General features: G+C 39.4%; 1 protein-coding gene across 1 annotated transcript in view; it reads right to left on the bottom strand.

Moving 5' to 3' along the window:
* The window catches only part of LOC309806459 (putative ATP-dependent RNA helicase DDX60), an 80,686-nt gene that overhangs the window by 49,020 nt on the left and 15,576 nt on the right, over positions 1-16,090 (bottom strand). Inside the window, exons 9-16 of the mRNA XM_082625311.1 lie at positions 14,792-14,933; positions 13,686-13,841; positions 10,884-10,989; positions 10,319-10,434; positions 8,540-8,706; positions 4,306-4,558; positions 2,287-2,453; positions 1,592-1,750 (exon numbers count right to left, since the gene is read on the bottom strand). Coding sequence (XP_082481437.1) covers positions 1,592-1,750; positions 2,287-2,453; positions 4,306-4,558; positions 8,540-8,706; positions 10,319-10,434; positions 10,884-10,989; positions 13,686-13,841; positions 14,792-14,933 — 1,266 coding nt within the window. The remainder of the gene's footprint in view (positions 1-1,591; positions 1,751-2,286; positions 2,454-4,305; positions 4,559-8,539; positions 8,707-10,318; positions 10,435-10,883; positions 10,990-13,685; positions 13,842-14,791; positions 14,934-16,090) is intronic.

The raw sequence follows: 16,090 nt of genomic DNA, 5'->3' as shown, positions 1-16,090 counted from the left end.
CAGCACCACGAGAAGCATGTTAGCAAAACAAATACCTTAAGACACTTCCAGCATAATTCTCTGAGCCACAAAGGAGCGGCTGCGAGTTGAAAACACACCAAAAGATACACGGGAACTTGTGAAGAACTCACGGCCTCTCTCAGAAGAGAGAACTGCAGTGCTTTTGAGCGTCTGGAGGTGGGTTTGTGTGGGAAAAACAGAGAGTGGGTCTGAACAAAATATCTTGTCCTTGGGTAGATATTCTTTCTTATTACTTGTCATTGACTAAGTGCACGACGGCTCTGAGAAATGAATATCTAAGAGTATGTATTTTTGTAAGGGTGAAAAAGTAGCTGAGCAGAAAAAAAAATCAATGATTAATCATTTTACTACTTATCTTGTACTTTCTAAATAGAAGGATGCCAGCCCCTACTTTGGAGGGCATGTGGGACCTTCATTAAAACAGACTCCCGGGGCTTCCCTGGTGGCGCAGTGGTTGAGTCTGCCTGCCGATGTAGGGGACACGGGTTCGTGCCCCGGTCCGGGAGCCACAAGCCGCAGAGCGGCTGGGCCCGTGAGCCATGGCCACTGAGCCTGCGCGTCTGGAGCCTGTGCTCTGCAACGGGAGAGGCCACAGCGGTGAGAGGCCCGCCTACCACAAAAAAAACACAAAAAACCAAAAAAAACACTCTCATCCCTTTAGCCTATGCTTTTATTCATCAAAATGAGGACTAGTCAAAGGGTCATTAGCCTGTGTGATGGGCAGAAGATGGAAAAGCCCCCGCAAAGCCCCATCCTGCACACTCTCTGAATCCAGGTCCACTCTGGGCCACACCTCAGAGCAAAGGCGACATCAGAAGAAGTGCAGCGGAGGGGGGCGTAGATACCTGGAGGGCCCTTAGCTGCTTCGTGTTCTGCACTTCAGGAAGGAAGGACCTGGTCCCCCTGCCCCTGAACAGCAGGCCGGGAGTTTCTGAGGCTCTCCAGCCTCATCGACACCGGAGGATAAAGTCAGCTTCTGATAAGACCACCTGTTAGACTGAGCCTCTGAAATGGCATTTTCAGAGCTAAACATGTGGAACTGATAAGGTTCGAGGCAATTTTATAAGGTTGAATCAACGCAGAAACGCACCCTTCTATTCCTAGTTTTCTAGCCATCAATATTATTTTACACTTGTTTATAGAAAAGTAGCTACTATGGTCACGGGTACAGGCTGTAAATATCTAAACAACTGTCCCTACTGTTTAAACTCCTTGAATGTCTCTGTCACATTTCTATATTTACATAGGATATCCTGCAGACACAGGGAAGCCCCGGAGGATGCTCCATAATGATACAGTCGGATAACAAAGACAGAACTTCAAATATATACGTGTGAATCCATCAGAGTACCTCCAAGAAAATGGTCTATTTATGAAAAATGGATGATATGAAAAATTCACTTTCTTTAAATGGGAAAAAGTCTACATTTGACATTTCCCATGACAACTTTAAATGAGATGACTCAACATTAAGAATTTCATGCCAGATGTGCTGTGTGGAATCATGAGAAGCTCCTGAGATCAGATTTAATAATAAAATACAAAAATGTTTCTTTCATCCAGTCATTACCTGCCAGGTGTCAGGAATAAAGTCCTGGACTCTGGGGTCTGGATCTTTCCTCTCTTCTCGTACCAAATAGTGGCCCATGTACTGCAGCTGAAACCGAGCTGGCCCAATGCCAACTGAGTATTTGTTCTTCTTCTTCTCCTTTATGTCATTTCCTGTGACCTATAGGAGTTTACAAGCCCATTTTGATTTTAAATTATAACATCCTTTAAATGATTAAAAACATTTTTTAAAATAACTGAAAACTAATATTTATGAGAAAAGCATTTTACCATCTTTCAAATTTTGCAATATTTATTGAAGAAATCTCTTACCACCTAAATCATTATCTTAACTAAGAGTAAATAGCAGACATCAAGATCTTCAGATATCCATCACGGCACCTGAGCTACAATCTGATATCAAGACAACTGAACAGTCGCAATATAGTTTTTAAATGTTTTGCTAGAATTAAACACAGGATTAGTTTTAAGGGTCTGCAGAGACTATCTGGCATTTTTGTCCAGAGAAGCTTTTGTAAAGTTTTCTAATTCTAGGTTACTTCAAGTTGGGGGAGCTGGATTACTAATAATGATTATGAACTTGGAGTAAATATTTTCAGTAAAAAAAAAAAAAAACCCAGGTAACTGTGCTTACAAGACACTTGAGGTGCACCTAATAATTACTCTACTAGAATGGAGCTATTCTGAAAACATTACCTGCGCTGGATGCAAAGTACTTGCCAACTCCTCAAATCCTAAGTACCTAAGGCATCTGGCTATGAGTTGCCGATCTGCCTCTTGCAAAAGTTCTGGGTATTTTTCCATCACGGAGTAGATCCTTTTCATCATTTGAACAGCTATACTTAAATCTTTTGTGGTTTCACCTTGGTAAAGAATAAACAGCAAAACTGTTATAAAGGCCATCAAAAATAATAAATGTTTGATTGTCCAAGATGAGTCACTCAGGCTATCAACCTGACCCAATTAAATTCATTGTCTTACTTAGCATTAATGGATGTTTTGGAATACAGAAAACTCAATCAAATGAAAGTGCAACTAAACACATTCCAACATCTCTGTGGATAACTGAGATGTAGCTCTGTAAGTGTTGGGAGAAAAAGGAAAATCTTGTAGCTCATGATAGAAATAAGATCACTAAAGCCCAAGTTGGTCTAAGTTCTAAGGAATACAAATCTTTCCCAACTATTATTTTCATGCCTTCTCTACTATGTTCAAAGAAAAATGTCCAGATGAGTTTAAATATCTGGTTAAAAACTTGGCAACGTTTATTGAATCTTAATGGTGACCAGAGATAAGTATCTGGTGTAATCACTGGAGCCTTTAAATTCAATCAGTCTGTTACACCTGCCAGATCCAAACTTTGCTAATCCCTGTCCATTTCTTTACAGTCACATACATCCTTTCTAGTCCTCCTCACGGCTGGTCTTTTCATACTTCACGTTAGGGCAGTTTTGATTCGCCCTTTCTTCCAATCAACCTACATTTTATCTATTTAACAAATATTACCAAACACATACTGATGCTATAAAGGCTACAAAAGAAATTTAAGCCACTGTTAATCCTGATCTCTCTCAGGCCAACTGCAAATCCTGACACAACATCTTAATTAGAGAGACCCACAGAGGCCAAGTCTTATGCTTCTCATTGGGATGAAATCTCCAGGGAAGTCTGTCGTTGCAGGGGCAGATTGAAGTTTGCAGAATGACAGGGTGAGGGGGAGAAGAACCCCCAGGGACCCCGTGTTCAACGGATTCAAGTGTGGAGACGACCCAGACAGACAGGTCAATGAGGTGTACTCGGAAGTACTGTCAGTTGGAGGCATACTGGCCCCTCATCATTTCACCTGCCATCAACTTACACGTCTCTACCCAGCCATGTTTCTCCCTTACCTGCCTCTTCTTTTCTTTTCTACTATCTATTGTAGCAGTTGTAAAGTAGAGCACATGGAAACCACAGCAACTTCTGGAAGAACTCAGCATGCCAGGCAAACATGATCCAAGTTTTGCCCAGAAAGAAAATGCTCACACTTCAGATCTCAGAGATGAATGACAGACAGACTCTCCCTGGGACCTCACCATCTGTGGGTCCCCTTAACGATGCCCACAACTCTCTAAGTGGTTGTTTGTAAACTTTGGGAATTGACTTGAATTTTTTTATTGGAGTGTAGTTGATTTACATTGTTTTGTTAATTTCTGCTGTACAGCAAAGTGATTCAGTTATACATACACATTCTTTTTCATATTCTTTTCCAATAGTTCCCTGTGCTCTACAGTAGGACCTTGTTGTTTATCCATCCTGTATATACTAGTTTGCATCTGCTAACCCCAAACTCCCACTCCATCCCTCCCCCTCTCCTTGGTAACCACAAGTCTGATCTCTATGTCTGCATGTCTGTTTCTGTTTCGTAGGTAAGTTCATTAGTGTCATATTTTAGATTCCACATGTAAGTGAGAAGGAATTGATTTGAATTTGCTTATGAATGTGCTGTACCTTTGCTACTGGGGCCCCCTTTGAGACTTCATTGCTCATTGATAAAATAGAGGTAATAATACTTGGAGGACTTCTCCAAGGACAAAATCAGATAATGCAGCTAAGGCTTCCCTAAGCCTTCTAACACAGACTTCCAGTTAATAAATAACAGCTATCATCATTAGATTTTTATTCTTCTCCAATGTACTCAAACAAACAAATCAACAAGAACGCACAGCCACATACCTTCAGCACGGCAATGTTCTTTCCACGCTCTCAAGCAGGCAGTAATCCCCACCATTTCAACTCGAAATTTCACTGAGCTACTTTTACATGATTTCAAAAAATCTTCTAGGTTCTTTATTCCAGAGTTTATATTCTCTTTCAGCTCCTCCTCAATAGAAAAGGACAGAACATTCCATCTTTTCTCTTCTTTTTGTTCTTCCTTGGCAAACAGCCTCTCCTTATTCTCTCTAGTAATTTTTTCAGCCTTGGTCTCCTGCCCAAAGAAAGAAGGAAACATGTCATAAAACAAGTTGGAAATAGTCCAAGATGGCATTGCATGAATGAGACCATAGTTTTAAGTGTATGTTGATTATTTTGAACGTCATCCCATTCTTGACAAGGCACAATTTTCATTTCAGTGTCTGTTTCTTAACACTGAAGCCTCTGTGAATTCAAATCTTTGGACAATCCAATTTAATGACTATAAAGCCTCTGTGCAGATAATTTTTCTAGATTTCTAAGTGGTGTAGGTTATAAATTGAAGAGTAAATGTAACACAATCAGAAACACCAGGACCCTGGTGTTTCTGTCTCCTGATCTCTCGGGAATTGGTTTTCCTCTTCCATCCCCCACGGTCACCTCCCTCCCCCAACTTGTGCTTCTAGATATGTCTTCCACAAAGCCTTGCTCAACTCTCCCAGCCTGAGCACGGAACCCTCCCCTGCCCGGGCGTCTCTCTATCAAATGCCCATCACACGCAAAGCAGTTGGATTTTCCTTGTCATGAGACAGGAATGTGCCGTAGTTGTTGGTGTGTCCCAAGCACAGCACAAGTTCATCCTCTTTTATGGGTGAACGAGGAAGGGGCAGGTGGGAAGGAACATCATAAATAAACCGGTTTGCTCTGTCTAGACAAGCATTTCCAACCAACTTACACACAATACAGACCCGCTTCTACTACACTTTTACCTACTTGACTTATTAATGTGCAAAGAAAATTAGAGAACTGTTGTATCCGTAAGAGAACACTGACACACCTTCCATTATTCTGCTTAGTCATGAAACTCATATCTAAACTTTGCCTTTAATGAAGTCAATTTTCACTGTCATCACTTTCTCAGTATTTAATTCGAATCAGTGGAGCTTCTCCAATGTTTCAACTTCCCAGATGTACTGTCCTGTCCTGGGATAACTCGGCATGGTTCGGTCTCAATAGGACAAGAACAAGCCCTGGCTCTTTGCCAGGTACAATGTGTTTGTTTTAGCTTGAAGTGTTGCTGGAAGAGCACATTTACATGGTGCTGAGGTTGTTTAATCTCCACGAGATAAGTTATTTAATTTCCAATAATGTAGAAGATAAAAAAAACATGAAATTTTTTTCAGTCTTTATACCTTACACTAGGTAATTAGAATTTTTGCCAACTTTCTATTTTATAACCTCTCTCGAAAAAAAAAATAACTATATAAAAGAAGCTTTTCAGTAAATAAAAAAGGAATAGTTGTAATTGGATGGTCTCACTAAAGATAAAATTGGCTGTGAAAATAAAAAGGAGGTTGTCGCCATGAGGAGAAAAACAAAGATCACCAAGCTGGGCCTGGGGTGGCTGCTTGTTGACTATTAAAGCAAAAGTCCTCATGTCTGCTCAAATATTTTTTTAACTTTAGATATAATTGAAAAATTCTAGGATATTGAAAGTGTACATCATGGTGGCTTGATATACATGTACATTGTGGAAGGGTTCTCCCCACTGAGTTAATTAACACACTCATCAACTCACATATGTATCTTTTGGGGGAGGAGGGGAGGTGAGAATATTTAAAATCTACTCTCTTCGCAAATTCAGTGATATGATGTAGGGTTATCCACTCGAGTCACCATGTTTCTCCTGTTTCTATGAGTTTGACCTTTTTTTTCTTTTGGATTCCACGTGTAAGTTACACCACACAGTATCTGCCTTCTCTGTCTGACCTACATCACTTAGCACCTCTAGGTTCAACCACGCTGTCACAAATGGCAGAATTTCCTTCTTGTAACTGAATAATATTCCAATATATATACAGACCACATCTTCTTTATCCATTCATCCCTTGCTGGATGCTTACATTGTTTCCGTATCTTGGCTGCTGTGAATAATGCTGTAATGAACATGGGAGTGCAGAGATCTCTTCTACATCCTGGTTTCTTTTCTGGGATAAATACCAGAAATGGGAATGCAGGACTATATAGTAGTTTTATTTTTAATATTTGGAGGAAATATACCATTTTCCATAGTGGCTGCACCAATTTACATTCCCACCAACAGTGCACAAGGGCTCCCTTTTCTCCACATCCTGGCCAACACTTGTTGTTTCTTGCCCTTTTGATGATGGCCGTTCTGACAGGTGTGAGTCGATATCTCATTGTGGTTTTGATTTGATTTCCCCTATGACTAGTGATGCTGAGCATCTTCTCATGTGCCTGTTAGCCATCTGCATGTCTTCTTTGGAAAAATATCCGTTTAGTTACTCTGCCCACTTTTTAATCAGATTGTTCTATTTTTTGCTATTGAGTTGTATGAGTTTTCTGTATATTTTAGATATTAACCCCTTATCAGATATATGATTTGCAAATATTTTCTCCCATTTTGTAGTTAGTTGCCTATTCATTTCTTTGATGGTTTCCTCTGCTGTGAAGAATCTTCTTAGTTTGATACAATCTCACTTGTCTATTTTTGCTTTTGTTACCTTTGCCATTGGTGTCACATCCAAAAAATCATCACCAAGACCAATGTTAAGGAGCTTACGGCTTATGCTTCCTTCTAGGACTTTTACAGTTTCAGGTCTTGAAGTCTTTGATCCATTTTGAGTCAATTCTTGTCTATAGTGTAAGATAGGGTTCCAAGCCTCATTCTTTTGCATGTAGCTGTCCAGGTTTCCCAACACCATTTACTGAAGAGGCTGTCTTTTCTCCATCGTACATTCTTACCTCCTTTGTCACAAATTAATTGACCATACATGCTTGAGTTTATTTCTGGGCTCTCTATTCTGTTCCATTGACCCATGTACCTGTTTTTATGCCAATACCATACTGTTTTGATTACTATAACTTTGTAATATAGCTTGAAATCAGGGAGTGTGATGCCTGTAGATTTGTTCTTTTTCCTGAAGATTGTTTTGGCTATTCAGGGTGTTTTATAGCTCCATACGAATTTTATGATTGTTTGTTCTATTTCTGTGGAAAATGCCATTGGAATTTTGATAGGGATTGCATTAAATCTATAGATTGCACTGGGCAGTAAGGACATTTTAACAATATTCTTTCTTCCAACCCATGAGCACAAAATATCTTTCCATTTATTTGTATCCTCTTCAATTTCTTTCATCACTGTCTTGTAGTTTTCAATATACTGTAACCTCCTTGGTTAAATTTATTCCTAGGTATTTTATTCTCTTTGATGCAATTGTAATTGGGATTGTTTTCTTAATTTCTGCTTCTGATAGTTCATCATTAGTGTATAGAAACACAACAGATTTTTGTATATTGATTTTGTATCCTGTGACTATACTGAATTCATTTATTAGTTCTAACAGTTTTTTGGTGGGGTTTTTATATAATATAATGTCATCTGCAAACAGGCAGTGTTACTTCTTCCTTTCCAATGTGGATGCCTTTTATTTCTTTTACTTGCCTAACTGCTCTGGCTAAAACTTCCAGTGCTACGTTGAATACAAGTGGTGAGACTGGGCATCCTTGTCTTGTTCCTGATCTTAGAGAAAAAGCTTTCAGGTTTTCAGCTTTATCATTATATAATGACCTTCTATCTCCCTTATTACAGTCTTTGTATTAAAGTCTATTTTGTATGGTACAAGTATAGCTACCCCTGCTTTCTTTTGGTTTCCATTTGCATGGAGTATCTTTCCCATCCCTTTACTTTTCTAAAAACGTAGCATGGGGCTTCCCTGGTGGCGCAGTGGTTGAGAGTCCGCCTGCCGATGCAGGGGACACGGGTTCGTGCCCCGATCCCGGAAGATCCCACATGCCGCGGAGCGGCTGGGCCCGCGAGCCATGGCCGCGGAGCCTGTGTGTCCGGAGCCTGTGCTCCGCAACGGGAGAGGCCACAGCAGTGAGAGGCCCGCGTACAGCAAAAAAAAAAAAAAACAAAAAAAACAAAAAAAAAAAACGTAGCATGGAAAGCAACTATCAAAGGGACTGAACAAATAACAATAAAGGACAATGAAAAGTAAAAAAAAATTTTGATAGAATGAATATAACCTACCTGTATCTTCTTGCTCTTGGGTTCACAGAAATTCTTCTTTGGCTTGATATTGATAGCTTGAGGTACAACAAATTTTGAAGAGACTGATTCTAATGACTTCCCATAAAATCGTTGAAAACGATGATACATTTGCAAGCATCTAAGATGATAAGGATCTCTAGATTTTGCTGGAAAAGAAAAGGCTTAAAATGCAACACTACTACATATTTTCAACAGCGTTCTCACTAATCCTTCACACCATCCCACACACACGTGCACTTTTCTTTTTAGTTTGGAACAGTAACTTAGGCTGATGACTTTTGTTAAAGAAGGAATCTTAAATCACACTATCTCTTGTCCACAGAATGATTCCTTACTTTATTTAAAGGATGCAAGCAACAAAACACCCTTTCATTGTACACCTCTCAAAGCAAATATCAGGATGCTACAAAAGATGACAGATTCTGGGCATTACTTCTGTTTTGTGCCCTGTGAATGAAGTTAAGAAGGGGGAAGGTAGGGCTTCCCTGGTGGCGTAGTGGTTGAGAATCCACTGCCAATGCAGGGGACACGGGTTCAAGCACTGGTCTGGGAAGATCCCACATGCCGCGGAGCAACTAAGCCCGTGCACCACAACTACTGAGCCTGCGTTCTAGAGCCCGCGAGCCACAACTACTGAGCCCATGTGCCACAGCTACTGAAGCCCACGCTCTGCAACAAGAGAAGCCACCGCAGTGAGAAGCCAGTGCACCACAACGAAGAGTAGCCCCTGTTCACCGCAACTAGAGAAAGCCCGCGTGCAGCAACTAAGACCCAATGCAGCCAAAAATATAAATAAATAGATAGATAGATAGATAGATAGATAGATAGAAGGGGGAAGGTCAAGGCCAAATCAGGAAGATGTCCATCTAGGGTATCATGGCTTCTTGTATCACTTGAGAGAAAAATCCTTACTCCAGACCATGGCCATGGAGCCAAGAACTTGGCAGCTCAGAAAGACTCACTGTAGAAAAATCCAATGACATAGGAAATCCCAACACTCAAGGTATGACTTACTCCCATCCCCAGAGAAAACTACAGCACTCACTTCAAGGGACTAGTTAAGCAGGCTGATTTTTCTAGATCTGTATCTACATATGTAAATCAAACAGCTCCGAAGGATGTTAATGATTGATCTAAAAACTCTCTTGTATTTTCAGGATATTAGTAGTTGTTTATAACAGCAGGCTGGGAAGTGTTTCGTGGGAACATGCTTACTAGGTCCACTCTTAGATTCTTCTGAAGGTAAGTTCTGTCCACTGGAAGAAGGGTGGGGGTGAGCATGGGGTAGACAAAAGAAGACAAGGGATGAGCCGGGGAGAAGGGTCCCTAAGTCAGTCTCGGCTGACTTGCTCTCAGTGGTGCCACAGCCTCCATCCCGAGCGTGAAGGTGGGTAAACTGCTGCCCTTGTTATGGGTGACGTGAAAGCAGCTGCAACTGCTTGAAAGCCTAGAGCCTCAATATTTCTGCCATCAAGGAGCACACTGATGTCTTAAACTATAAACTGTCGTAGCTTAAAACAGCTTCTAACTCTTGTGGGACAAATGCCATCTCTGTGCACTTGCTCCTAAGACAGCTGTGTGCCCATGTACACGTGACGGTCAGCAAAGTGGGGCTCTTTCCTCACCCTCTTTACTGACATATATCTACATATCTTGTACGTTATTGTTATTCAAGAAATAGAATAATTTTTCATTGTAACATAAAAGGCAGAGAGTGAAATAGATTTTAAGGTATTTCAACAGAATCGCAGAGCTCACCATCAAAGTGACCCTTTGTCCTGTCATAATCATCACTAAGGGGTCTGTGGGAATGCCAGTGCACAAGCTCATCAAATTCTTTCTGCTTGACCAGTGAAGTTACAATAGGATCATCGCTATGAGAAGAAAAGAAATATAGGCACATTTTAAATTGCATGCCTCCAAATATAGCACAGCATAGATCTCATTTTTTAATAATTAAAAAAAAATCATAGCCACCTTTCTTCTTTCTGAGATATAATGTGGGTGATAGAATCCAAAGAGCAGTTTACTGGGGCTTCAGAACCCAGAATCCACCCCATATCTTGTGCCATCGACATCAACAAATATTCATCCACTCATTCATTAATTACAAACACACAGATGGAATGATTTTACTCTAAGGTTAAAATTATGTTGATTTTTAAGCTAGTTATGATCACAAGACACTGTTAAATTTGAAACTAAACTCATTATGTGTTACAAACACATGTTACATCTAATATAACCTCTTTAGAAATAATCTGTCGAACTGTGTAAAAGCTTTAATGAGTAATTCATCCATTCTACCCAGTGGCCCCCATACCTCGTTAGGAAAGGCAAATCTTTCAAAATGTCCCCAGCAAACTTATCAACCACCTGACATGACACTGGAATAAAACCCAAATTAGCCATCTTTTCCTTGGAGGTATCTGTAAAAAAGTAGTAAGACAAGGTCAAATGCGAAACTTTAATACAGCAATGTTACACATCATTTTCTAAAATTTCACGTTTAAAAAAACATGTTTCATTGATCTTATTTATTTACATTAATCAATTCTAGCCCTTCCCATAAAGCTATTTTCCACATTAAAACATTCTGGAACATGGGAGAATATAAAGAAGTAGGCAGCATTTAGGCATGTAGGTAGGTAGATAGAAGGATAGATAGAGAGATGGATGGATGGATGGACAGATATACACTGACAGACAGAAAAACACCTATGTTTCCTATTTCAAATGTTTGTTCCTTTTCTTATTTCCTATTATGAGACAAGGAATTTAAATATGGAAGTCTCACTCAGAAATCTCTTACATATATACTTTTATAAAAATAAACAAGTAGAGGGAAAATACAGATGTCAATGACATTATATGATATCATTAGTCTTCCCTTACATCCTCCTTGAGCTCATGCCCATGTACACCTACACATGACAGATGGGTATCACACGTCACATATTGATCACATATACAATAGCTGGCTAACAAATGCCCCTTTATCCAGTGTCTGGTTCATAATTCCAGGTGAGCTGCAGTTGCTCTGCTCGTTATTTCCTTGACGTTCACCGTTCCCGTGTTTGCCTGAAACCTTCCCATGAGTTCCCACAACTCTCCCCGAGCACTTTCTTCTTACAGCCTTGGGTGCAGCCAGAGTCCTAAGGGCTTCATGCCCCCCGAGACTTGACGAAAGTCACAAGGTAAATACCCCAGCTACCTTGCTCTTGGGGTAAGACATCTCCAAAGTGGTTTGCACACAGTTCTAGGATTCCCAGTAAAACTCACCTGTAGTTGCCCACGTGGAAACCTACGCATTAACACGGCCTGCACCGACTGTGTTTTCTTCCTGGTATTACCTAAGCACTCCCTTATTGGATCTTCCTGGGAACAATAAACTCCTTGTTCTCAAGCATCTTTGTCTGGTGAAACTCATTCTGACATAATGAAAGGGTATATATATTCTTCCCCTTTACTCTGAAAAATACACTTGTATCGATATATATTCTTCCCCTGTACTCTGAAAAATACATTTGTATCGATACGTCCCCAACCCCCCTTAGCTTGTCACTTTCCATCCAGGGTCATTTTATTCTTCCTGAAATTCATGATATAGAAATGTCTCCAGTGATGACAGGATGATGGATAAATCAGCATTTGTATTTTGAAAAATGTCCAAGCTACTCATTTCTTAAAACTGTATTTTAAGAATAACATATGATTTCATTATGTTCTGACTTCTATCATGATATTTGGGAAAGTCTATTATTAGAGACTAATTTTTATTCCTTTGTAAGTAACTCTGGTCCTTTTAAGATATTTATTTTTACATTCTCTAATCCCACTGCATTGTGCCTAGTGTGTGTTATTTGTGAGTGTGCATGTGCATACGGTTGCTTTGTCCCACTCAGGACTCATCATATGCCCTGAGTGTGCAAATCCCTGTCTTTCATCATCCAGGCAAACTCCAGCCACAGTCTCGTCAAATATGGCCCAATCTACACTGGCTTGGCCTCTCCTTCCAAATCTCCAAATGAATGAAAGGTTAGACAGCTTCATTCTGTCTTCCATGTCTTTTAACATGTATTTTATCATTTTTTTAATCTCTATTTCTTTTGTTTGTTTTTCGGTTCTTTTAAAATTTCTCCAGCTTGAGATATAATTGACATATAACCCTGTGTAAATTTAAGGTATGTAATGTGTTCATCATTATTGTACCTGTAGTTCTTTTGATTTATTTCTAGCTCACAAATTCGCTCTTTAGCCAAATCCAATCAGCTTTTGAACCTATCCACTGACAGTCTTTTCATTTCTACAACTTTGATTATTTTAAAATGTGAAGATGTTTTCTATCATTTTGTTATTTTTTCATGTTTCAAATTTCATATTTTATTTCTTCAAGCATTTTTAAACACACATATAGTATATTCTACTTTTGATAATTACAAAATCTGAAATACTTAAGAGTTCTCGTTTTGCAGCTTACTGTTTGTCTGGGGGCTTATTTCTCTGCTGTTTATAAATTTGCATGTGCACTCGTATGTGGCAGAGAAGCCTTGTAAAACCAGGGTATATGATGATGTTCCTCTACAGAGAACACACCAGATTCCTCTGATCGCTTTAAGGTTATTTTCCGGCTTAGAGTTGTCTTGACTCTGCTGACTGAGTGCACTGAAACCCAGATTCTTAGGAGGGCAGACCTACAATTAGAAATTCTCAGAGTGACCCAGAGATCAGTCTCTCCTTTCATGTTTGGCTCCTGGAATTTCCCTCCTATTGTTTCAAGCTTACTTACGATTTTGTAAAAAGATGTCTGGTGTCGCTTATCTAACATTTCCATCATTACGCACAAGAGATTTTTCACTTGATCTACACTTCAGATTGATAGAAATGGAAGTCATGTATATCTGGCTTTCTTAAAAATTGGCAACAACATTAGTTACAAGGAAAACATATCACTGTTCAAAATTATACTCAAAGTATTATCACCCCAAGGATATGACAGTATAGGTCATTTTAAATGCATAGTACCCGAAAATTATTTATACTTGCAACATTTAGTTACTGGTGCTTTCAAAACATTTTCAGAGGAACGATGCTTTTATTTCAAATTAATTTAGAGATTTATTACCTCTGATTGGTGATGGATCCTTTTTAAGAAAGGGAAATTGTTTTGTTCTCAGAGGAAATGGCTTTCCAACATCAAACTTTGTGACCAACTTTGATACAGTATCCCAGAGATGTTCATAATCTTTCATAATGACATTTCCCAAATTCAGATGTAGCCCTACATGAGTTCAAAGTAGTAAACACTGAAAGTCATTCACACATACACAGAAGCACACATTTTGACTAAATTCACAGAGCTCTGAAATACTTGTCAAACAGTGAAATTTTCTGTGACTGCCACACTGAACCTACAGCCAAACGGTCCCTAGTGCTGACTGTGGGGCTGGAGACTTTAAAGTTTATCCTGTTTCCCTATTTGATAACTATTAACTGTCTTAACTAACAATAACAGATGGTGAATATCTAACTATTCTTCAAGGTAATAAAAAATGCTATGTCACACATAACTTCATAATCAATAAAACAATAAAACTATGATTTTTCAAAAATGAGAAAGTTTGTAGAGGATTGCTAAATTTATTTGTAGCTAACTCATTCTAACACTTGTAATATGTAGGAACCAAATCTTAGAGGTCAAAGAAGCTTCAATAATGCTCAATCAGTTATAGTTCTCTTAAAATGTCTTTTATTTTTCTTTGACTACGAATAAACAGCAGAAGATTTCTTCTAATAAAATTATTCAAAGAAAGAAAAATTAATTATGTACAACAAATATATAAATCAGCTTTATCTTTGGAAAAACTTAAAATTCCCTAAATATCTAATAGTAGTACATGATTACATTAATTAGAGTAAATATTCTGAAAAATGTTCTGCATATATTTAACTGAAAAAATCACCTGTTAAAATTATCTAGAAACGCCAAGTTCCCAAAGATGTATGTTTTCCAAAAATACTTGTGGAGTAATATTAAGGTAAAAATATTTTAAAATACAACATTCACTCTGATTGCAACTAAGTAAAACTTATACACATGCATAAATAAATATCTGAAAGAAAATGACTGCTATATGTTGCAAGTGTAGAAAACAATTTTGAAGCTTTAAATCCTTTATAATGTTTATCTCTGGGTAAAGGCATAATTATTATAACATACTAGGGTGGTACCTTGAACGCTTTCATTCTCATAGTAAAAGGCTATATTCTTCAATAAAAGCTCATCACTTAAGTCGGAAAGGTGAGTTAAATTCAGATTCCAAAATTCAAAAACGTCTATATTACTTAGGATGAAGTATTCACACCACTTTTTCTGAAATTGGAAATAAAAACCAAGTCAGTGACAATTTTTACATTAGCAAGAACCTAGAATACTTCAAACATCTCAATAATCCAACTGAAAGGCAGGTGGGCTGCGCTCTTCCCATTCTTACGGATGTGAGCCCTTCCAGGCTGCGTCATAATGAATGCGTCACACCTTGAAAGATTAAAGTTAAAATAAAATCAGGCTGACCAAGAATGATTCAGCATAGTCCTCATTCCCAGTCACAGAAATCCGTACTTGACTCTTACAACTTTTCTCCCACAGATACGGGACTAGAGAAATACTTCTGCTTTCAAATGTGCCTCTCTCTGTTCTTTCCTCAGGGTTTAATGCTTCCAGTGTTACTGTCAGGTCAAAACAGCATTTAAAAAAAGAGCATTTGATTGTTTAGGAGATCCTTCGCAAAGATCCCCATCCACCTACATTCCTGGGCAGCTGTGTTCCCGCCTGTCACAGGCAGAATGTCTTCAGCAGCAGCACTGAGCTCAGAGCAGGGCAGACACGACTCCAGCAACCGCAGCGCACAAGTCAGCGTTCGAGTTTGGGGAGTTGGGTTGAGAGGGAAAAATGGAGGCTTCTCTGCTCCACACACGATAACACACCCAGGCTCTCCAAACGTGGATGTGGAACTTTAACAGTAGAAGTGTTCCACTAGAAGTGGAATGCAGGCAAGCTGCATACATTACCTTAAACTTTCATATGTTTCTTAAACTTCTTTCACATTAAAAAAAAAAAAAAAGCTGGGCTTCCCTGGTGGCACAGTGGTTGAGAGTCCGCCTGCCGATGCAGAGAACGCGGGTTCGTGCCCCGGTCCGGGAAGATCCCACATGCCGCGGAGCGGCTGGGCCCGTGAGCCATGGCCACTGAGCCTGTGCGTCCGGAGCCTGTGCTCCGCAACGGGAGAGGCCACAACAGTGAGAGGCCCACGTACCACAAAAAAAAAAAAAAAAGCTGAAATTCATTTTATTTTATTCAACCCAACATACCCAAAATATTGTCATTTCAATGTGTAATCAATATAAAAATATTCACAGGGCTTCCCTGGTGGCGCAGTGGTTGAGAGTCCGCCTGCTGATGCAGGGGACATGGGTTCGTGCCCCGGTCCGGGAGGATCCCACATGCCGCGGAGCAGCTGGGCCCGTGAG

This window comes from Mesoplodon mirus (assembly GCF_964341445.2).
Source record: "Mesoplodon mirus genome assembly, chromosome: 1".
NCBI lineage: Eukaryota > Metazoa > Chordata > Mammalia > Artiodactyla > Ziphiidae > Mesoplodon > Mesoplodon mirus.
This window is presented reverse-complemented; position numbering and strand designations above follow the sequence as displayed.